Source organism: Sitophilus oryzae, unplaced genomic scaffold (assembly GCF_002938485.1).
Source record: "Sitophilus oryzae breed Bouriz unplaced genomic scaffold, Soryzae_2.0 scaffold_682_pilon_pilon, whole genome shotgun sequence".
Lineage (NCBI taxonomy): Eukaryota > Metazoa > Arthropoda > Insecta > Coleoptera > Curculionidae > Sitophilus > Sitophilus oryzae.
The window spans coordinates 1,279,426-1,304,549 of NW_022147287.1; the positions used below are offsets into that span (position 1 = coordinate 1,279,426).

At 31.9% G+C, this 25,124-nt stretch overlaps 3 protein-coding genes across 3 annotated transcripts in view; 2 read left to right on the forward strand and 1 right to left on the reverse strand.

The window, feature by feature from the left end:
* Window positions 1-13,241, forward strand: part of LOC115888025 — an 85,204-nt gene extending 71,963 nt beyond the window's left edge. The window contains exons 8-11 of the mRNA XM_030907594.1: window positions 5,490-5,568; window positions 8,276-8,438; window positions 11,120-11,303; window positions 12,607-13,241. Coding sequence (XP_030763454.1) covers window positions 5,490-5,568; window positions 8,276-8,438; window positions 11,120-11,303; window positions 12,607-12,806 — 626 coding nt within the window. The 3' untranslated portion in view covers window positions 12,807-13,241. The remainder of the gene's footprint in view (window positions 1-5,489; window positions 5,569-8,275; window positions 8,439-11,119; window positions 11,304-12,606) is intronic.
* A 3,677-nt stretch (window positions 13,242-16,918) lies between these two features.
* On the reverse strand, window positions 16,919-19,411 carry LOC115888022 (vacuolar protein sorting-associated protein 28 homolog). The gene is made up of 6 exons (XM_030907588.1): window positions 19,151-19,411; window positions 18,440-18,461; window positions 18,133-18,267; window positions 18,020-18,080; window positions 17,772-17,967; window positions 16,919-17,713 (listed from the first exon to the last, which is right to left on the reverse strand). The coding sequence occupies exons 3-6, from the start codon at window positions 18,146-18,148 to the stop codon at window positions 17,342-17,344; spliced, it is 645 nt and encodes a 214-aa protein (XP_030763448.1). The 5' UTR covers window positions 18,149-18,267; window positions 18,440-18,461; window positions 19,151-19,411; the 3' UTR covers window positions 16,919-17,341.
* The window catches only part of LOC115888021 (inositol hexakisphosphate and diphosphoinositol-pentakisphosphate kinase), an 80,373-nt gene continuing 73,889 nt past the window's right edge, over window positions 18,641-25,124 (forward strand). Inside the window, 1 exon segment of the mRNA XM_030907587.1 lies at window positions 18,641-19,097. Within this exon segment, the coding sequence (XP_030763447.1) occupies window positions 19,017-19,097 (81 nt within the window). The 5' untranslated portion in view covers window positions 18,641-19,016.

Sequence of the window (25,124 nt, forward strand, 5' to 3'; positions counted from 1 at the left end):
AACGGTTACATTATTATGTGTTTCCTGGAGAATTAAACTAAGCTCTGGTGCTGTAAGAGTCGGTTAGCGTCGAGCATTTAATTGTAAAAAATGATCTTGCTGAGGGGTAGTAATGCGATGTCGCCCTGTGTGCCTTTCAGCAACATCACCACTTTCACGGTAGCGTGCACTTAATCGCGATATTACACTTTGCGTTGTATTTGATGCTCTAGCTACGTCGATTTGGCGCATTCCAGCTTCGAGCATACCCATGGCCCTTAGCATTTCGTCTCTGTTAAGATGTCTACGCTCCATAATGTCGTTTAATACTAAACAGAGTTATTTGAATGAATTCTGGCCAGTTATCATAAAAACATAGCCAGTACAGGTTAAATTCGAACAATTGATGCTAGGTGCTTTTTATACATTTGACAAAATATGCACAAACACTTCTGCAAATATCCCAAATTTAGAAATAACTAGTGTGACTACTTCGTTTCAATCAAAGTAGAAAGAATCGGCCTACAAATATGTGGTTGTTTATTCAAAACATTTATTTTTAACTTTAATAAAATGATATCCCTAGATTTTTCCGATGTGTGTATTTAGAGTGTAATTTTCTATCGAATGAAGTAAAAAAATACCGAGGATGTCATTTAAAAATCAAAAGTTGTAGTCATTTCCGGTGGAACAGGAAGTGACAAAATGTGGTGATTCAAAATTCCATAACGCTTTAAACTAATTTAATACCCAGTATATTCGCGTGAGAACTTAAACTATATTTTATACACACTTTTTACGGACACCAGATCGACAGCATCATCGTAAAAACTAACGGCTTAACAGTTCTACTCCTTCTTTTTCCGCAAAAGAATCCCCATTTACCACGACTTTAAAATAAAGCCTTTCCGATTAAAATAAAAATAAGTTGAATCGCTCTAATGCACGTAGCTACACAAATAGTTAGCGAACAAATAGTTAAAAGACATTACGGCGGTCTTCTCGTTCTTGAATTGTTAACAACGCCAATTTGTTAAGCAGTTCAAATAAAATCTGCATGAGAGTGTGCATAAAGTAACCGTAATAGTTGGGTAAGTTCTTGTAATGTTAATTATTGTTAATTTATTGGAATAAATAATATATTTTTTGCTTTTCTAACAAAAAGTAAGAACAATAAATAAATCATGTGTCTCTGTAAGTACCTAATCAACAACTTTGTTATAAATTTTATCTATAATCAATTAAAGAAAAATAACCAAATATGGAATGTCATTTAATTTTTGTGTTATATAAAAAACGGTATTCTAAAGTTTATATAGGGTGTTTCAAAAAACATGTGCCATCGCTCCTGGGGAGATTCCTCACGTCCTAAAAATCAAAACGCCTTTCTATGGTAATATAATTCCGTTTTCCTTCTTTCATAGATACTTACTGATAGAATTATAATTAACATAATATTTCTTGCTGTTGTAAATTGTTAAAGAAGCACAACATTTATTTAGTTCGATGCTATGGAAAGGGTGATAATTATTATCGGAAAACCTGATACTTTAACAACAGAAAAAATATGACGTTAATCAAAATTAATAATAAACATCTAAGACTACCTACCTATTTCTTGCAAGACCAAGACTCAGACTCGCCTGGTCTTGCAGTTGCTCATCACTATATCAGCGTTTGGATTGGGACCTCTGATTTCACAAACTGCAAAGATAATTTTTATTTTTTTTATTCATGATTGTTCTACTTATTTCTTTTTGATTATTTTATTTTTTATTGTTTATTTATTTAATTTTACTTTTTATTATCTTTAATTTTTCTTTGTTTCGTTTTTCTTTTATTCACTTTTGTTTCTTATTGTTTATAATTTTGTTTTAAATAACAATAAAATAAAATAAATAGAACAATCATCAATAAAAACAAAAAAAAAAGAAAAAACTAAAAAGAAGAAAGTAAAAACAAACGTATAACTAAAAAAAAGAAATACAAAAAACGCAAAAAAAATAGTTAGAAAATTTGCAATTATTTTCTAACAGAATTTATTACGTGGATGCTTCTTACGTATGCCAATTCTTAAGAGCTTCTACTGTCTTGGAGAATAATGACGCGGAAGAATGTGAGGTACGGGCAAATTAATTTTTAAAGGTTTTAAAACTTCGACCATTAGCGATAAAATTCATAGAGCAGCCTGGTCGGGCTCTCTCTCACTCTTCCTCTCTCTGTATAGTACCGATAAAGTTATGGCGACGGTGGTACGAAATTAGCGTAAGATGGCGCGGATCGAAACTGTCTCGGTAATTATTTCGACTATTAAACGACGGTAACTCTAAACCGTTTTACCGTAATCGGATACGAGCGTGGAATAATTGACGTTACGGTTCTGCTAAACGATACTACGGTTCTTAATTAATAAATTCAATAAATTAGAAGAGTTTCAGAAACAGCAAGGAAGAAAAAATGAGAGTTGTTTGTAGCTCAATTGATTATATTTATTACCATTTACATTGTACCCATGCATGCAAAAAAACGCAACGGACAAATTTTTGGTTAAATTCTTAAAGTGTTATATTTTTGTTATTTTTAGCCCTATTTTCATGATTTTTTTAGCAAGCTGTATACAGGGTGTCCCAGACTGAGCGTGCATTAGAAGTTTCTAGAGAACTACAATATCTAGATCGGAGATTTTTTGCTCATCATTGTTTCTCAACGAGATCTATCGATTAAAAATATTTTTAATATGGTAGCACTTCCGGAAATACCGGATGTCGACAGCAACTTCCTTATTTTAAAGGGGTGCCCCCATTTTTTATTACATACTTGAATTCTCTGTATTTTATGAATTTTGATATTAGACACTTTATACCCTAACACTAACCGTTTTTGAGAAAAAAAATATTTAACATTTTTGGACGAAAAAAACTGCCTGTCAAAAATATGTGTATAGCCTAAACGTTAAATTTAGTGATTACCACAGCCACTGGGACATAAAGAGGAGACATGTGGCTATATATTTCAAAAATTAAATTGCTTGAATGTCATATAATATTGGCCGTAGCTGTCATGAAATTGAGCGATTAAAAAATTATCATAAATCATTTTTTTCAAATAGAAACCCACTTTTTTTATTTCATTAGTGAAAAGGCTTTTCAATTCTTTACTTTTCGACTATACATGTTCCTATACCTAAAATAAATAGTTTCTAAGTTATTTAAGATTTAGTTTTAAACCGTAAAAATATTTGTCTTGATTTTAACCAGTAGCCTATGACTTTAAACGTCAAGTGATGTAAAACAATAGATCCATGCCATATTGTGACACTTGGTTCAAAAATTTTATATTATCGATCATCATTTCCAAGCCAACTTTGCGCTGTTTTTTTCGATCATACGGTATATTATTAATACTTAATATCAACTATTAGATATCACTAAAGAGCGAAATTACGAGAATATATTTTTATAAATACACTTTTTAAACTCTTAAGGCAGCAGTATTTATAATATAGAAAATTCAAATAATTCGTTTTCTGAGAGATGGAAATAAATTGTCTGACTGTTTAACACTTAATGTCAAAGGAAGCTAGATAAAATCAAGAAAAATATACGTTTCCAAATTAAATCTTAAATAACTTAAGAACGATTTATTTTAGATAAAGGAACATGTATAATCAAAAAGTAACGAATTGAAAAAACTTTCCAATAGTGAAATAAAATGATAATTTTTTAATCGCTCAATTTCATGACAGCTACGGCCAATATTATATGACATTCAAACAATTTAATTTTTGAAATATATAGCCACATGTCTCCTCTTTATGTCCCAGTGGCTGTGGTAATCACTAAATTTGACGTTTAGGCTATAAATTTTTTTTTGACAGGCAGTTTTTTTCCTCCAAATATTTAAAATATTTTTTTTTCTCAAAAATGGTTAATGTTACGTATAGAGTGTTTGATATTAAAATTCATAAAATTTTAAGTACCTATGTAATAAAAAATTGAAGTACCTATTTAAAATAAGAAAGTTGCTACCAACTTCCGGTATTTTCGGAAATGCCGCCATATTGAAAATATTTTATTTTCGATATGGTTTTCAGTATGCGGATAGATCTCACTCTAAAACAATGATGTGTAAAAAATCTCCGTTCTAGATATTATAATTCTCTAGAAACTTCTAATGCACGCTCAGCCTGGGACACCCTGTATAATTATATCACCTTTTATTCGTAAGCTTAGTTTTTAATAAACTTTAGTATTTGGCATATTATACATGGTTAATCGAGGGGTTGTTTTTTTACCCTAACTTTAAAACACCCTGTGCAACAATTTCGTCTGTAAATTTTCCTTAATATAATTTTATGGTCAGAACCATGACTCCTAAGCATTTTGTTTTTTGATTAATGTCAATACATGCTTTGGTTAATTTTTAAGAGCGAAATAAGCTTGCCACCAACAATTTGCAATTTTTTCAATTATCATTTCTTTTTTGAAGTTATTTTTCAATGTGACAAGGCGGTTTTGGTGATTATTGTCAATTGAATCAATTGAATTAAATATTGATACAGGGCGTGTCATTAAAATAAGATATTTTTATTATTATGATTATTTTTTTAAGTACTTACGACGCCACTGGATAAACAACTAGTTTATTATCAATAACCAATTAGACCCAATTATCAATTAATAATCGATTTAAGTTTGGTCGAAGATGGTCGAAGATGTTGACTTTTAGTTCGTTATAGTTTTATAAATCTTTGTTTAGAGCATATTTTTCAAAGTTAATAATGATTGTTTTAAATAACTATTTGGATTTTTTTTAAAGTTCCTCTATAAAATTATATACTAACTACAAGCCCATCGTGTTCGACGTTTGACCAATGCTTGGCAGGAGGGTTTAAAGGTCGCGAAGCAGTACCAGCTTCATTAAATGAACTTCGCAGGCACTTATAGCAGCCAGGGGCGGTAATACAAAGGATTAGGGTATTTTTTACAATTTTTTTCTGTTAGTATACTTGAGTATTACAGATGTTTTTTTAATATCGTTAGTTCGATTATTTTTGTTAATATTCATTAAAATCCGGACTGTACCGTTAGTCATTAACGGTTTTGTTTGTATTATTTAGTATAGAGTATCCAATGCAATGTAATATGACCTTACGACAATAGTCACCAAAACCATCTTGTCAAAAATTACATCAATATCTAATGATGAAAAAAATTGCAAATTGAATCAATTGCAATTGAATCGGTTCCTTTCTACATTCCAAATGTAAAGGATCGGCAGTGGATACGTTGATACGTCAAAATCTCGATGGATTATTTTTCCAATTCATTTTTTATGGCTTGATTATAATCACATCTGCAAATCTCCGAAGTTGTTATTTTTTATGAACATTATTAATTTATTAATTTTTATTCTCATTATTATTAAAATTCGGCTTACATATTTAGGACTTAAGGAAATTGCTATATGAGTAAGTTTAATACTAATAATTATTCGTTTTATATTTTCAGATGGATTCGACATTGTTGTGAACGACTGTTATGCCCACAATGGAGCTACGAAAAAGATTCAGCTGATTGATGAATATGGGTAAGTAACGAAAAACAAGCAATAACTATGATCGTTGATTGAATGAATTCAATCAATACTATGACCCAAGCAGCATTTGGACGTCGGGACAACGTTGTGTCACGCGACCAAACTTCGGGGCGCGACGTCGGCACAACCTCGTGCCAACCCTAGTCTGCACTAGTTTGGAGAATAATTTTTGGGTCGAAACGACGTTGGATACCGACATTGGCTAGAAGCCTAATTTAGTACAAACTGCAACGTTGTTTAAAATCCTAATTCACAGAAATACAAAACTAATATGGCGTCTGAGTCGCGTTTTATCTTAAATTGGGATAATTATAGTAAATATATTATTTTTATGATTTAGTTAGAGACATATGTCAGATGGCAGTGAAGGAAAACAAAACAAAAATATTTAAGTGTGGAGGATGTTTGAAGATCATAATTATTGAAACACTTTAACCGACTTTGTAACTCGTTACCCAAGGCAAAAAAGTTAAACGCATACAACTTTATTGATAAATGAATTGTTTCTACTTTGAAAAATACTAATGGGCCTTAAAATTAAAGAAGTTTTAAAAATTTTCTTGAATTTTTTTTTAGTAAAATGAGAATAATTTATTCGCAGTCGAAAAAATTGTTTTCTAGGGTCAAATATTTCAAGTTAATGTATTCAAAAAGCAGGAATTGCTATTTTAGGAACGAACCATTTTCTTATTTAACAACATGGCGGCTTTCACTTTGTTGTTTTGGAGATTAAGATGGAGTAGTTCGAGTAGTCGCATACTGGACTAATAAAGTCGCAGTTCGGCCTTAACAGATACTAGTCGCAAGATTGCCTAATTTAGTCATCCTAGAGTCTAGCTTGTGCCGTCCTCTATAATCTAAATAAACGAGGGAGTGGATAAACTATCGGTAATATATGTCGATGTATATTTAAATTTAGTTTTATATGTACCTTTCTTATGTCCCATTTTAATTAAGTTTTTTTTATAAAAATAAAAACAGCACTGAACTGTCTGACTGAACAGAACAATGAAGTGAAAATTTAAGATTTAAGGTTATGGTTCAATACAGTTGCAAAAAGGTAGTGACTCGACGTCCTACCAACGTAAGAATAAGAAAATTTAAACAACGTTGGAATTAGTAAAACAGACGACGTTTGCATAACGTTGGAATAGGTCCTGAAACTGACGTCGGAAAACTTGTCCAACGTTGTAACTACGTTGTCCGAATCACCAAAAGATCACTTAAGCAAAAAAGGTTACAAGACAATGTTTATTCGACGTCGCAGAAGCTTCTACTTTGCTGTAGTACTAGACCAACGTCGGCACAACGTTATAAAAACGTTTAAATTTATTTTAATACCCAAGGTAGGGAGCTAACTATTTTTTGTAACTAATCCAACGTTGTGTTTAGTAAACATGTGGTCGCAAGTCGTGAAAATGCTACTTGGGGATATACCATGAAAGGTCTAGGGGAAAAACTTCATAAGCGCAAATTTACCGCATAAATACACATTTGGGAATAGAGAACTTTTATTTATACAAAGTTACGGTTTATTTTTTAGACATTTCCCTACTGCACTTTTTGATATTTTATATTAATTACCGAATGTTAAAAAGTATTTTAACTAAAATATTCGTTTTTTTATCTTATCATACTAAAATCTATACTAATATATAAACTTCTTAAGTGACTGACCCACTGATTAATTACGATCCTGCTCAAACCACTCAACGTAAGAAGCTCAATTTTGGCATACGGGTTGATTCTAGGGTGTAGAGGTTCGATAAGAAGGGATTTTTCGAAATTCCAGTTCCAAGGGGGTGAAACCACCCCTCAAATATTACAATGTTTTTTATTTAAAAAACAGTCAAGTTTCCGAAAAAAACGCTTAAACACCTATATTTTATTTTATTTACGTTTACTGCTTAAAGCGCTTGACATAAAGAGTTGATTTTTGGAAAACGGATTGACTTTAGGGTTTAGAGGTTCGATAAGAAGGGATTTTTCGAAACTCGAATTCTAAGGGGGTGAAAAATATTAGAATATTTTTATTTAAAAACCGGTGAGTTTTTCGGAAAAACTCTTAAACACGTATATTTTACTTTGTTGTTTTACATATTTTAAGATTTTTTAAAAATTTATACAGGGTGTTTCATAAAATATGACCATTGAATAATCAGGATTCTGCTTAAACTGCTTGACGTTTTAAGCTGATTTTTGGCAGACGGATTGACTGTGGGGTGTAGAGGTTCGATAAGCATCGGGTTTCTCGAATTTCAAATTCCAAGAAGATGAAAACGCCCCTCAAATATTACAATATTTGTTATTTAAAAAACGGTTAGTCTTTCGGGAAAACGCTTGGACACACATAATTTATTTTGTTTTTTTTACATATTTTGAAATTTTTTAAAAAATCATACAGGGTGTTCCAAGAAGTTGGGCAATTGATTAACCACGATTCTGCTTAAACTGCTTGACGTAAAAAGCTTATTTTTGGCAAACGGATTTTTTCAAAGTCAAATTCCAATGAGATGAAACTACCCCTCAAATATTACCAAGTTATATAATAATATCGCCATATTGTTTTTTCTCATGCTGACATAAATGTGAGAAAATTTTATCCAGTTTGTATGTTAATGGAAATTCCTGCTTTGCTTTATCATCATCATTACAAATGATTCTAGTCTAGTATACTATAATTTGTTTAATTCCTTAGATGTCCAGTAGACGACAAATTGATATCGAGGTTCAGAGGATCCTGGTCGGAAGCCGGAGTCTACGAGACCCAGGTTTTCGCCTACATGAAAACATTCCGATTTACAGGATCACCAGCGTTGTACATTGAGTGCGACGTTAGAATGTGCCACGGAAGATGTCCGGTAAGCAACAAATACACTTCTTAAACACGAAAATACAGTTTTTGTGAAAGCGTTTCGAAATTGACAGTTTTTGATATTTATTTGAGATTCGAAATGACATTCTTTTAGGCACTAGTATCTAACAGTGACACGTGTTTAGGCACTAGTGCCTAAAAGTAAAAAATGAAACGTTAGAAACAATGAAAATATTTATTTATTATAAATCTTGAAGGTACAATTACTTAAATTATTAAAGTTAATATAAGAGGCATCCAACTTTTCGTCTCTAAGAGAAATGTAAGTTATAGGAGTCGGAATAAGTAAATTTCTTGTACTGGCAATGCTGGTAGCTTCTGCTTCTACGTGAACTGCTTTTAATTTCTTATTTGGCGTGTCTTTCTGTCCCATGATTCTTTTTGCTATTTCGGTTTTTTGTTCAATTGAATTTTCAATGTCGCTTTAAAACTGTTATGTCCGCTCCTGAATCTGCCAGCATTGTTACAGAGCTGCGCCGGAAACAATGACCAGTGTATTCAATGGCGTTGGAGAGTTCAAGAAATTCCGCTATCTTTTTTGGTATACCCCCAATTGTATTGATTCCAACTGGCAGGGTACAGCATTGATTTTTTCGATACGTCAAGAAAAATCGCTGATGTGTCACCAGAGAGAAACTAATAACTAAAGTGAGAGGACTTGTGGAATAGGGCATTTCGTAGACAAGTTTATTCTGTCACCGCGCATCCCAGACGCGCATAGCGTTTAGGCGGTCAAAAAAGGAAGTTTTCAACTTTGCAAGTTAAACATTTGACAGGATTAATTAGATTGTCAGTAGCTTTTTCTATTTCTTAGCTCTTGAAGGAGATAACTAAAATCTGTTGATATTCGGAGCAAATCGGAGTAATAAATTTTTTTTTGACTGAATGTGCCTGTTCTTTTAGCTTGTCAGAAGAGAAGATTATTGTCATTATTGATTATTTCAGATTCCACGATTATTCGGCATTTTTGTAATTTTTTTTGTGGTTGAGACCCAGACAAAACGTTTCCTTTAAAGGTAAGTTTTATTTCGGTAATTATTTTAAGGTACCTAATAGTAATAGCGAGTGCACATAATAATCGTACATTGCTAATTTAATTTTTTTAATTTAAAACATCACATTCTTTTCTGATACCTATGAAACGACTAGGTATTATACCTGGTATTATTTCCAGTAATACAAATTATTTTCTTCAACTGCTAGGTTCTTTTTAGAGAATAAAGACTATCAAAAACATTGAATACCTACGGGATACCTACTGATACTCTGTGCGAGCTCCCAACCGTGCTTCCCTGTTCACTCCCAACCAAGTTAGATAAAAAAGATACTGAAGATTGCAGCCTTGAGTTGGAGTATGGCGCAAGGAGTATGGAGTTAAATAAATTATTATGTTCCCACACAGTATTTTATTTATAGGTTTTAATGCTTTAAAGTCTAATAATAAATTTTCGTTGTCAACAAAATAATCTAAAAAAACTACGAAGATTTCTTATTATAAACTTGAAAGATTAAGATTCGGTTCAAATATACAAATTTTAAATTTTTGGCGCCAGTATATAGGTATGAATGCAACCTACTATATCGATAATGCGCTCATAGTTCGGGTTAGACGCCAAAGGCCGCGCCACTAACACAGTCTGAGAAAATTAACGTTGATCGGTCTCTCTCACTTTAGTTATTAGTGTTCTCTCTGTGTGTCACATGTGAGTGGTCAAAGTTTTGCGTACTTACGAAATACATGTAAGAAATTGATACCATCTATTGGTCCCTCAGTAATCGTAAACATTCTTGGAAAATGAGTTTTTGTATTCTTCACACTGATAAATGAATGACAATCTTTAATGGCATCTACGGTCAAAAACGTGATTTCTTCCCTCCTACATGCTCCAAATACTCCAACGATTAAGACAACTTTAGCTAACAGGAATTCTTTGTCATCGGCTTCTTTCATAAAGCGTTCTATTTCCAGTTTTTAAATACTTTAGATTTCTTTGCCTGATATCCGGAAGCTTTTCTTTTTAAAAATGCAATAAGGTGTGAATTTACTAATATCTACGTTTCTGTTCATGGTGCGGAACATCGAATATTTACTCCACAGAGTTGATAGCTTTAAGGTAGTGGATAACTTCAGGAAATAGGCTAGCAATACCTTTTCTGTGAAATTCTCAACATGTTTTTCTTTGACCCATGTTTCAAAGTTGTCGTAGATGGTCTCGTATAAGTTTTTCGACTTCTCGGGCACTATAATAACGCGGATAGCGCAGTTTCAGCAGCTTGTTGAATATCCAAAGATTCGTCATTATCAATCATTTTTTCACAAAACTTTGTAGGAAATACGGCGACGTTTGAACCTGACAGAACTTTGTCATTAAACAATGCATAAACAATGCCTTAGAAATCAGAATATTACCGATTACCAGAACATTTTAAAAAATGTTTAAAAATGAATAATAATAATAGCATGAAAATCTCAAATTATCCGCTTTCACAAAAATCTTGTATGAAATTCGTTGCGAAAAGAGTGTTTTAAGCACTCGACGCATCGTCCCGTGCTTAATAAAACACATTCATTTCGCAACTTGTTACATAAATAGCTATTATGTTGGAATCTTAATTTGTTATTTTTGATAAAGGAATAATAATAAAAGTTTGCTTTCTAATCTTTAGAGTCAACCATGCCACTGGAGAAACGTCAAAAACGTGAAGAAGAGGTCTTTGGAGCTAGAAGGTCCTTCTAGTTCTACCACAGTAGCTTCGAATATTCCCTTATCGGAAAATATCAATCTTTTCCAGTCGTTGAGGGTACTACACGAAGGAGAAAGCGATCAAGAAACGAATATAACTTATATAGGTATATTTTTTTCATAAATATTTGCATTAATAGTTATTTTTTATACAAGACGATAAAATGGTATTTTATCGTCGACCGAGAAGATTAATTCACGAGCGATGAAATCGCGAGTGAATTAATTTCGGGAGACGATAATGCAATTTTATCGTCGTATATAAAACAATATTTTTTTTCATAGCGAGTTACGTTTTAAAAAATATTCAGAAATTATTATTTCAAGGAATTTATTACGAATAGAAAAAATATTGTGCTGGGTTGGTGTTGGTTTCTATGTAACTTGACAAATAAATAAAGCTGTCTCTTTAGTTGTCAGTTTTGAGTCAATATCATAGACTAATGTCACTACTAGAGATAGATTGGACACTGATATAAAACAAATTAGTCCTTCATTTAGAGCCACCTGGTGATCCGGAAGAAACTAATGGAGAGTTTTAGCATAACATAATTTTAGCGTTCCGTTGTTTATTAACGCTAACTAAAACGGTAACGTTATTCAAGCGCAAAATTATTTCTTGTAAAATATAAAATAATAAATATAGACTTGTTTACTATATTTTATGTTTTATTTGATCATTAAAAGTGTAACACATTCAAAACTAAAAATAAAATTATGAAAACATACATTTTAAACACCAACAATAGAGCACATACCGCCTATTTTTTTGATTTAACAAATAAATTATAATATAGTATAGACTAGTACTTAACTATTACTAAACATACTATATTACCAACTATGTACTTACTTATTTATGATTAAACATTTTTTTTAGTTTGTTCATAAATGTATTATTTCTAAGATGTCTAAAATGTCTTTAATAAAAAATGTTTAGTATCCAGCACGAAAATAATGATCGACTGTAAATATCAAAATGCACAAATGAATAAAAACATAAACTATAAACACAAATCACCGAACTTTCCGGCAAATCAGGAATATCTGAATTAATAATTATTTAAAAATAACTTGACGGATCACCAACATTTTGACAACTAGACCAAAACTAGACCATAGATGGTAGTAAATATAGAGGCTGTCATGTCACCTTCATATAAAAATTAGAAACCTGTACTTTAATGTCTTTTGCGCCACCTGGCGATGCGGAAGAAACTAAATTTGTAGTTCCATAAAATTACTATTGAGTGTCTAGGACCTGGTCAATATGGTCAATATTCTTTAATACTTTTTCGTGTCGATTACATAGACTTGTCGTTAAAGCAATATCGTGTGGTCATTGCGCTTATTGGTATTTTCATAACTTTAATGTGCTTTAGCTCATACTGAATTTATATTAAATTTCAGATACAAAAACCACTCCGGACACCGTATGCCTCAAAACCGGGTGGTTCTCAGCCCTTTTAGCCCTTGGTGGAGGCGCAATGTGCCTCTTGGGTGGCGCGCTTCTAGCCACCTGCACGAGAATGCGAAAAATAGCCATAGACAAAGTACTGTCCACCACCCAGTTTAATGGGTACATGAACCACCGGGGAAGCATCAATTAAGAGTTTAGAAGTTAAGAAACACATAGAAAAGACAGTGATATTGTGAGATTTAATGTAATGTTTTACATGAACGTTGTGTTCCATAAGTTATTACGTAGGCTTGTTGTGTATTTGAGTGATCTTACAAGCGGATCGATAAAATTGTTCAATTGTAACAGATAGTTTCATCCTCCATTGTATTTTTTTATACAGAGTCAGATATTGAATTAACTATGTCGTTACAATGTGATCTGTATTATTTATCTTAACATATAAAGTGCTAATAATGTGTTAATAACAGTAATTCTAGTGATATTTGTGCACGTTCACCGGCACGATAAACTGACACCTTAAAATTTTCATCTATTTTAAAGTGTTCTAGTGGACCAATTTTTATGAATTTTTAAGCAATTTGTAGCTAAATTATTTGACTTTTCAATTTCTCTTTCTAAATTAAAAATGAAAGTTGTCATCTGTCTATTATACGAGGAAAAACGAAACATTGGTATTTTGGTGAAAGTTTGAAACACCCTGTAGAGTACGGTAACAAAATAAGGAATTTAAAAATAGTTTTGTCATCTAGATGTATCTCTTTTCGATAGTTAGTTGTTTGATTCATCTTAATAGCTTTATTTTTTTTGGAGATATTCGCGTTTGAAGAAGACACTAACATTTTTTCGAATTTTTTACATTAAAGCCATGCCTTTCCTTTTGGACCTAGTCAGAGAGAAACTAATAACTAAAGTGAGAGGGCTTGTGGAATAGGGCATTTCGTAGACAAGTTTATTTGGTCACCGCGCATCCCAGACGCGCATAGCGTTTAGGCGGTCAAAAACGGAAGTTTTCAACTTTGCAAGTTAAACATTTGACAGGATTAATTAGATTCATAGATAAATGAAACAAGTTTAGATTGGAAAGTGCCCATAAGGACAATGTAAACACTATTTGGCGCTATTCTTGCAACGGTCGCGACCCAAAACTTTTGAAAATTTCGGAGCGGTTCGGCTTTTTCCGGAATTATATCGCCAAATATTGTTTATTCAAATTTATTATTATTTTCGTTTAATTTTATAAATAAAATACAGTGTGTTGCATACAAGAAACTTTATTTTATATAAGGACGCATGTATGAAATACCTATGAAACATTGGAAATCGATGTTATGCCACGATCCACGATGGTTTTTGCAGTTCACAGTTCACAGCACAGCTTTTTAAGTTTTTAATGCCACTTTTTCACAATTATCACCGGTTGGAGTAAATAAAACTTGAATTAAACTCACAAGATAGCAATAATTACTTTGAAAATGGACGCTATATAAACACTTTTCGGAATTTCTTTAATGAGAGCGGTTTAGATTTTGAAAGATTATTATGATTTTTGAAGATTCTGACTTTGACAAGAGAAAATTATTTCTGTTTTTGTTTGCCGTTGTTCTTAGCGACCGCTATAGCAGCGCCAGATCGCGTATAACGGTCGCGACCCAAAATAATTTCGCGATCCAAAATTTTTACGGGCTTTCCAATCTAAACTTGTTGCATTTATCTATGATTAGATTGTCAGTAGCTTTTTCTATTTCTTAGTTCTAGAAGGAGATAACTAAAATCTGTTGATAATCGGAGCAAATCGGAGCAATAAATTGTTTTTAACTGAATGTGCCTGTTCTTTTAGCTTGTCAGAAGAGAAGATTATTGTCATTATTGATTATTTCAGATTCCACGATTATTCGGCATTTTTGTAATTTTTGTTTTGTGGTTGAGACCCAGACAAAACGTTTCCTTTAAAGGTAAGTTTTATCTCGGTAATTATTTTAACATACCTAATAGTAATAGTGAGTGCACATAATAATCGTACATTGCTAATTTAATTTTTTTAATTTAAAACATCACATTCTTTTCTGATACCTATGGAACGACTAGGTATTATACCTGGTATTATTTCCAGTAATACAAATTATTTTCTTCAACTGCTAGGTTCTTGTTATAGAATAAAGACTAGCAAAAACATTGAATACCTACGGGATACCTACTGATACTCTGTGCGAGCTCCCAACCGTGCTTTCCTGTTCACTCTCAACCAAGTTAGATAAAAAAAGATACTGAAGATTGCAGCCTTGAGTTGGAATATGGCAAGGAGTATGGAGTTAAATAAATTATTATGTTTCTACACAGTATTTTATTTATAGGTTTTAATGCTTTAAAGTCTAATAATAAATTTTCGCTGTCAACAAAATAATCTAAAAAAACTACAAAGATTTCTTATTATAAACTTGAAAGATTAAGATTCGGTTCAAATATACAAATTTTAAATTTTTGGCGCCAAAAAATAGGCATGAATGCAGCCTACTATATCGATAATGCGCTCATAGTTCGGGTTAGACGCCAAAGGCCGCGCCACTAACACAGTCTTCAAAAATTAACGTTGATCGGTCTCTCTCACTTTAGTTATTAGTGTTCTCTCTGCTCAGTAGCGTACGCAGAGAGAAAGATAGATCTATACGATAATCTTGTTCTAGAAAGAAATAAATAGAAAAATGCATGTGAAAGTCCCGTAAACAAAGTCGTATGTAATATACATATGGCATAGCTTTATCCACGAAGTTTATAAGATCTAGGGTTTCCACCCGGTTTCCACCGAAAAACATTGACAAACAAACATTCGCAAGTGTTTGTGAATGCTTGAAAACGTTTGAAAATGTTGGTTCGTTTCTATTTTTCTCTTTTAGAACAGGACACGATTTCGCGAATTAACAGTGAGTTTGTGAACATTTGTCAACGATCCGGAATATTTGCACAAAATGGCTCCGCGAAAAACAGCTTTTGTAAATGCCACTGTGTGTTTTGAAAGAAAAGGAGACTTTGAAAAAAAAGAAAAGAAAACATAGGTTTTGGACGTCATACTTCTTGAAAACGAGAAACTCAGTACAACTGATTCGTGATATAACAACAGATGATAGAAGTGGGCTATTTAGGAATTTTTCTAGAATGTCACAAGAAGACTTTCAATACTTAATATCGTTAATCGGTCCTAAAATAGGTAAAAAAGATACAAATTACAGAGACTGTATTCCTGTGGAACTGATATTGGCTATAACACTTCGGTTTTTAGCCACCGGAGATTCGTACAACAGCTTTATATGTATCTCTTTAGAGTTTTGAAGCCACTTACATCAAGAATTATTCCAGAGGTGTGTGAAGCTGTAAGAAGTGTGTGAAAGTTTAAAAGAACCACACAAAATGGCACGTTCAAATTCAAATGGTCCCTGTTTTAAAAAAAAGTTTCGTTTAAACCTGTTTCCACAAAATGCGCACAAACAGCAAATCCCTTTGATGTACCGACATCGGCCGGAACATCGCCAATCGGTTTGCAGACATTCTAAATAACATCTCCACCGGACAAATAAATGTGTTTGCAAATATTGCTGATCATTCGCGAACATTTGCAAACATTATGCGCGCTTGGTGGAAACGCACCTTTACAAAAACAATTTACACTATTTTATAAGTATGTTGATGAAAAATCAATGCTAAAATGGCTGTAAATCGTTACTGTCTTTCAAAAGCGAATATCTCCAATAAAAATAATGTTATTGAGATGAATCAAAAAACAAACTATCAGGAAAAGACGTACCTAGACGATAAAACTATTTTTAAATTCCTTGCTTGGTTAATATATTCCACAGGGTGTTTCAAACTTTCACCAAAATATCAACATTTTCTTCTCCTTCGTATAATTGACAGATGGAAATTTTCATTTTTAATTTAGAAAGAGACACTAAAAAGTCAAATAATTTAGCTACAAATTGCCGGAAAAATCATCAAAATCGGCGCACTAGAACAAAATATATTAATCTTTAAACTACATCAATATTTTAAGTTGCCCGTTTTTCGCGCCGGTGAGTGTATTCGTGTAGTTGTATTTTTTTGTTTCGTAGGCAACCTAACATACATTAACAAAAATAAAAATTTAAATCTTTCAATATATAACCTTAGTAAGAACAAGTTAATGTTAAATCATATTTATTTATATAACATTTTTGGCTATATTTGATAAATTGGTTTGCATATGTATCCATTTTTTTTACTATAAATTAAAAAATATATTAATTTTAAGGTAATTTAAAGCTTTGAATATTGTAAGATGTTATATTAGATATAATACAGTGCAAAACGGAAAAGTCTGAACACCGCTTACATACAAGGAGAATTAGTAAAATATTTATTTATACTGATGCCTTCTTCTCCTGTATGTTTGCAATGATATTTTATATAAATACATTATTTGATATATGTAACTCAGTATTTATACAAAATATCCCAAAGCAATAATTGTAAATACACATCACATTTCATACTAATTTAATATTTTATTTAAGAAAAATAATCAAAACTTATTTAATAAATAATTTTATATAAATTTGTTTTTTTTTCTTGTTACCTACCAGTTAAATGTAAAATTATAGTACAATAAAATAAAATAATCTATATTATTATTATTATATAAGGTATAACATATTATGTGCTTTTACAAATAAAGAAAATACAAAAAACAGGAATTTAAGAAGCATTATGCAAAACCTTATTAAATGCTGCATAAGAACTTTCCAAATCAAACAGCAACTGCCTAACTTGGGACTCAGACAACTCATCTGAAGCCTGCATTGAATTTAGCGTGGCCAGCCATTCACCCACTTTTTGTTTTCCTTCAAAATCCGAAGGAAGAATGCTCAGTCTGTTCATTGTGTCCACCAAGTCTCTTAGTTCTGGATGCAAATCGTCCATAGCTCTTATATCTAATCTCAGTTTGTCCATTATAGTTATAAAAAGCGAGACAATATCCGCAATACATTTACTGGTATTTCCTTTGTCATCTTTAATTGTAATCGGTCTGTCTTCCTTTATTCGTTCCAATGCGGCTGGACAATCAAGCTACAACAAAACATACATTTATATAAATGTTAAAAAAACAACTAGAATATGTATATACCCTGTATTTCTTCACAAAAGTATCAATATTAGGAAACTCGTCTCCTTTAACTTGTCGAAAAGCTGCTTTGTATTGTACTAGCAATTTACTACAAGCTCCAGTATATTCTTTTGGAGTGACACAGTCTCTTATGTATGCTTTTTCAAGTTGCTGTAATGTGTTTATTACGGCGTATAAATCAGCTAAATTATCATACCTGGAAATAAAATATATGTAAAAGATTAAAAACAATAAAACAATCATGTTACTTTTCTCTCTCCCTTGAATTGTGATATAGCTTCACTTCCTCGTAAAGTTCAGGGCGATTCTCTGCAAAAAGAATAATTATAGATAGAAAAAGAAATCATTTTTAAGCACAAACCTTGCGTTATAGACATGCTGCGATTAATAAATTCAATATATCCTCTGGAACAATTTCTAAAATAATAAACTTGTTTTGATTGTGGAAATGAGTCAGATTGATGTCATTGGAAGACGTCAAAATCAGATGGTTTTAAGCCCCGTTCTCAGAACAGCGACTGTCGCCAGCGACACGTCAAGAGGACCAATGAGATTTGTACAAAATTCAAACAGCTGTCAATTTTAAATTTAGTACAGCTCCCATTGGTCGTTTGAAGTGTCAATCAGTGTCGCTGTCAACACGACGCAGTTCTGAGAACGGGGCTTTATACTGTTCATTTTGCCTAAATCCTAAATATTAAAACACCAGTTAAATTAAAATATCAAAATACTGTTTATAATAGGAATAGGATAATAAACAACAATTTCTGAAATATATATTTGTAATTACAGTAGTATACAAAATCTTTAAAGAAGATTAGTTAAAAAGTTTAAAAAATCAGATTTTTTAAATATAGAATATCGGTTATATGAACGAACTCTTGAGATCAGCTGATTATTGTCATTTTGCTGTCACCCATTTAACAATTCTATTGATTCTATTTGATTTTGTATTGCAAAACAATAAAAGTAAAAGTATTGTGCTACTTTTAGAAGTCGCACGTCATGTAAAAGTGAATGATAGCCCTTCATTAAGACCAATATAACTAATCTGCAAAGTGTTTTAAACAGTATTTCTTATATTTATACTGCTGGAATGGAAAATTTCCATCTATAATCAATACATTGTGACCTGCTCAAAGTACTGTTTCATCGTTTCGTGGTTGTACAGCTGAGAAGCATTGAAAAACCAGAGGCCCCACTTAAAAAGCCGGTAAAAAGTGTTAGGCATGTCTCACTTGGGTCATGTCGTATACAGAATTGGAGCAAGGGTATCAAGGTCTACGTAAGATAACGTACAGACCGGCACAGTTCTATGTAGGGGCAGTAAGTAAAACTGTTCTTTTTTACTTAACTGATTCTTTTATGCACCACTCTATCTGCTTATTATTTCTCGATGTTCACTATGAGCTCCAGCACTGAAAGTCTAAAATCTATACCTACGGTTATTATTCAAGATGTTGACAATCCATCAGTTGCACCTGCATACTGGCACACGGTATATTAGTTTGCTTAGAACTTTTAGTTTTGCTTTAATGAATGTTTTGACTATTAACACACTAGCATTTAATCGTATTAATAGTGATCTGTATAACCGAGACTTATAACTAGCAGGCAAACACAATACTGAAATTAATAAACATAGTTTACTTTCACAATTGACGTGCATAGAATTGGTTAAATATTTGCTAAATTGTTTATCTTCTCATTATTACCATAATATTCGTGTAACTATACTTAACCTTGATTATTTCGTTTTAATGATAAGTCGTATGTTTGGATCCTTTCCACTCCTAAGTTCATTATCAGATTTTTATTGTGAATATCGTTTAAATTTCGCGTAGATTTCAATTTTTGGTTGTTAGAAAAGTCAGATAATTGTCATAGATGTGAAAATTTTTAGTTTATTTGTTTAAAGTTATTTTTTCTATAATGGACTGGTCCCATTTTAAAGATTGGTGGAGATTGAAAAAGTGGAGAAAATACCGGAGAACCAGCGACGCAGAATCGACGGATTCTCTGTGTTATTGCGACGAATGTCTGACGGATTTTGATGTAAATATACAGGGTGATTTATAATTTAGTACTGAATATAATATATGACAGTTTGCTTCTAAAATATATTACTACAAGATCCGGCAATAGTGCGTCGGGCATCTGTAGCTCCTAGAATAAAAAATTTGCGAATTTTGTTTTAGTGCAAACCTCAAGTATGTATTCCAAGAAAATACATATTTTAACTTCTATAGGGTGGCTCAAAAAAGTGTGAGTGGAGCGGGATGGAACACACTGTATATTATAGAATTTTTGGCTTCCTTTCAGATCACTTTATATAATCTTAAGATATGAGTAAATATATTTCGATAGTTTTAGAGATATTAATAAATAAATAAATATAGTTTTCTCCGCCTTTCCTAAAAAGATTATTAAAAATACAAGAACTGTCGTGAAATCAAAACTATATTAGGTATTTACTTTATATTATTTATACTTACGTTACTAAAAATATCGTAATCTTAAATCATACAGGGTGTTCAAAATTCTACGCCAAACTTTTTAAAATATAAAATAATTTTTCTTTGTTTTTTTTTTTAAATGGAACACCCTATATATTATTTTTTTATTAGATGGAGAGTTATAAAATGCCTTTTTTTGTATTTAAAGTATATCAAAATTTTTAATGGTTTTGCAGATACACGCTGTATTATTCAGTGGCGCATCCAGAGATTGAGTCTGGGAGGGGTAGAGGCAATAAATAAAGTAATTCAAATTAAGTTTTGCTCAAAGGGATTGTGACTATATGGAAAAAAATAGACTTAGATTGTTCTAGATTTCTATTTTGTGTGATTGACATTATTCATTTATTTTGTGACAATTATTTTATTTCATACCAAATTTTCTTATTTATAAATTTATTCCTGGGAGGGGTAATTACCCTCATTTCCCCTCCCGTATATGCGCCCCTGGTATTATTTCATAGACTTTGATAAAAATTTACTGTAGAAAATGCCATATGAAATATAAAACCGCGAATATCTGCGAAACCGTTAAAAATTGTGAAATACTCTAAATACAAAAAAAAATATTTTTTAATTCTTCATCTATTGAAAGAATAATATACAGGATGTTCTATTTAAAAAAAAACGAAGTAAAATTATTTTAAATTTTAGAAAGTTTGGCGTAGAATTTTGAACATCCTGTATAATTTACGATTACCATATTTATAGCAAAGTAATATAGTTTTGATTTCAGGACACACTTTTTGTAATTTTAATATTTTTTTTAAGAAAGGATGAAAATATACAGGGTGTCTCAAAAAACATGTGCCATCTCTCGTGGGGAGATTCCTCACGTAAAAATAAAATTTATTTTTCATATCAACATATGTAGGTCCGGTTAACACCCTGTAGCTACGAAACAAAGCAGGAATCTCCCCACGAGAGATGGCACATGTTTTTTGAAACACCCTGTATATTTTTATTTATTTATTAATATCTATAAAACTATCGAAATATATTTACTTATATCTTAGTATTATGTAAAGTGATCTGAAAGGAAGCTAAAAATGCAATAATATACTGGGTATTCTATTTAAAAAAATTATCCCTATCCACTCATACTTTTTCTAAATCTATATTTATCTTTAATTAAATTTAAACGATAGTTACATCTATTTTAAATCATTATGAATATTAAAAAAAAACTTGAATAATTACTAAGTTATATAGATTATAGTCTGTGTTAATAAGTTTTAAAAACTCGTTTTCGACTGATTATAATTTAATGAATTTTAACAGGAAATATTTAGATGTGGACTCCTTCCACTAAATTTTCCAATAAAAAAAAATGTTCAAAGAATCTGCGTTGTACTATTGTTAATGTAAATTTCAACTGATTATCCTGGATTAGTTTTGTTTAATATCGTATTATTTGCTAAACGCGTTAGATAATTACACATTTATTTAATTAACGAACTCATCTCTCGGCTATCCGTACAGCACATTCTTGTTGACCGAATCTTTTATTATAAACAATTTAATTTTTGCCTCGTTTCTTCTTTTAACAACAAATATACTATGTATGCCTGCTAGGAATACTAAAATATGGTTTGATAATAATGTTTATTATTAATACACGCTTTCCGGTTGGTGTAGTTAAGTAACATTTATATTTATTTGAAACATTAACCTTCCTGATTGTAGTGGGTCTGTTTGAAATGTTTTTTATTGGTAATGGTCCTGATAGAGTGGAACCTGGATATTACATAGATACACTGGTAATATAGCTTTATTTTTAAAATGTTTAAACGGGTATATGTATGTTATTTTTAAAGAAATATATATCAAATCAAATAAATCAAGATGTTTATGGTATTTGGTAATTTTAAGTAGGTATTTTAATATTTAAATAAGTAGGTAAGGGTTTAACTTGAGGGTATAAACAATCAATAATTAGTTCATATTAGAAGTTACTATCTCATTTTTATTTTTATTTGTTGATAACTATACACATGATGATTTAATTACAATGAGATAAGATATATATCAAGAAGGGAAAGAGAAATCATTTCCAAGCTTAAGAATTTCAAAAAAGTTTTTTATTTTCAAAGTCATTTTGTGATTGAATGAAAACAGCTTCTTCTTTACTGAAGTTCTTAACAGTGACAATGAGATTGTTTCTTAAGGACTGTATAATCTTCTTCTTCTTCGTCGTCTCTTCATGTCTGAAGAATCTTGACTTATGGCAATGTGCAGCTGGTGATTTTGATCTTCCAACGTTGGCGATCTTCCGCTTCTCGGAGATTTGATTGAAATGGATGACCTGTAATATTTGCTATTTGGTCAAGCCATCTCGATGGTGATCGTCCTCTGGGTCTTCGGCCTTCTACTTTGCCTTGTACTATGATTTCTTCAAGGTTGTCTTCACAGAGGTGACTCATATCACTCGCAGAGGCGAGTGATATGACGAGAGGCAGAGGCGAGTGATATGACCGAAGTATTGCAGGATGCGTCTACGGCAGATGGTGGATAATCAATCTGTGATGCCGAGTTCATTAAAAATTGACTGGTTCGTTCTTCGAGGTGTCCATGGGATACGGAGCATTGTCCTCCAGCACCACCTCTCAAATGTATCTATACGGTGTCTATCAGCGCTCTTGATGGTCCAAGACTCAGACCCGTATAGGAATATGGAGAACACCAAAGATCGAACAAGGATCTTTTTGGTGTTTTTAGTAATATTCCTATCTGTCCATATTTTTCTTAGGCTCATCATAGCCGTCCGTGCCATTGCTATACGCCTTCTTATCTCTGCTTCACAGCCCCCATTATTTGTTATTAAAGACCCTAAGTATATAAATTGATCTATTCTTTCTATATTAGGGAGGAGGTTGTGTAATCGAACTGCACCACTTCTATCAATCAGCATGAGTTTGGTTTTATTAGTGTTTATTTCTAGACCAAGATTACTGCTTTTGATGGTAATTATTATTGCTTTCGACGGTTCAGTGGCTCTTTCCAGCAACCGGGCCATTTCTTCCTCACTTTTCGCTATAAGGGTGGCATCGTCCGCGTACCTGAGGTTGTTTAGGATTTTACCGTTGACTAGGATTCCTCCTTCCTCGCCCTCCAAAGCACGTCTCATAATGTATTCACTATAGGCATTAAACACAAAACATCCCCCTTTAGAACTTCGTCTGTCATGTTAAGAAATGAAAGTAAATAATAAAGCGCCTCTCGTGTTTGTTCGCACTCAAAAAATTTCAATTAATGCCTGTATATATTTTTAAATGTACATTTTTTTAATTGTTAAGTAATATATTACATTTAAATGGAATATATTACATAACAATTATGTCAATTACAGGATTACAAGTTTGTTTTCTAACATTTTTTAAATAAAACGAATTATAAAATTTCAATATATGTATATTTATCGTAAGTATGAAAAAAGTAAAATATAAAATGGACAAACGCTTACTTACATTGCAATAAAACTTCCACTTTTAGTTTTGCAATCCAAACGCAATATTTCTATTTCACAAATAAAAATATCCGACAACACTAAAATCACTGAAACTTCCGCGGCTGACAACGAAAACTGAAAAATATAACGGCATTTTTTGTTTTGACCTGCATATCAACATTACGCTGTACTATTATGTGTTTGTTGTTGAAATAATATAAAATATCTAATTATAACTTGTAAATTTTAATATTTTAACATGATTTTAACTACTTTTGACAATAACTAACTTTTTGTTATCAAGATGACATTTTAGACGGCAACTGACATATATGTCATAATATTTGAATCTTAAATATGTATGTAATATAATTTAAATTACTATAATGCAACTTTATACTAAGAAAACATTTATACATTCACAAAATACAACAAAGTCTAATAATATAGTTTGAAAACAATGAATATTGAATTAAAATTGAAAAAGTTAAGCGCGACCCCTTGTGTCAAAATTAGATGATTAAATTTTCGCAATTTTTACACCATTTGATGACCGGTGGCGCCTCTAGTGTTTGTTCGGGCGGTTGGTCTTTTACTCCCGCTTATGGCCATTAAAGAAAAAGTTCTAAAGGGGGATGTTTTGTGGCATTAAACAATCTGGGTGACAGTATACAGCCCTGACGTACCCCTTTTCTAGGTTTGAAAGGTTCCTACGTTTTGTTATCTAGGTTGACAATTACTGTATAATTGTCATATAAATTGTTAATAAGAGCCACTAGATGATTCGGAACTCCCATTTCACTCAGAATCCTCCATAGACTTTTCCACCTCACACAATCGAAAGCCTTCTTGTAGCCTATAAAACACAAGAACATAGGCGAATTAAATTCTCGGATTTCTCTATGAGTTGGCGTATGTTAAATATTTGATCTCTTGTGCCTCTTCATTTCACGAATCCGGCTTGTTCAGGAGGTATTTCGGGCGTCCAGTACCTCTGAAGTCTTCGGTCAATTATCCTAAGTCAGATCTTGCTTGCATGTGACGTTAGAATATTATACATAGACGTTAAAATGAGTTATTTGGGTCATAAATCACCTAAATACAAAATATTTTCATGGTGTCTGTCTGTCTGTCTGTCTGGCCGTCTGTAACACGATAACTCAAAAAACGCTAAACCGATTTTAACCAAATTTGCCACAAAAATACTGTGGCGTTCGAGAATATGGCCATTAGTTTTTGGTGGGGGTGGGGGGTTGGTAAAGGGGTTAATTTTTTTTTAAAAATCGTAACTCCAAAATTGCAGTAGCTAGAGAAACGCGGTTTTCAATTTAAGATTAGGAATAATATTTGCAACAAAATTTGTAATAACATCAAAACGGTCAAAGTCGC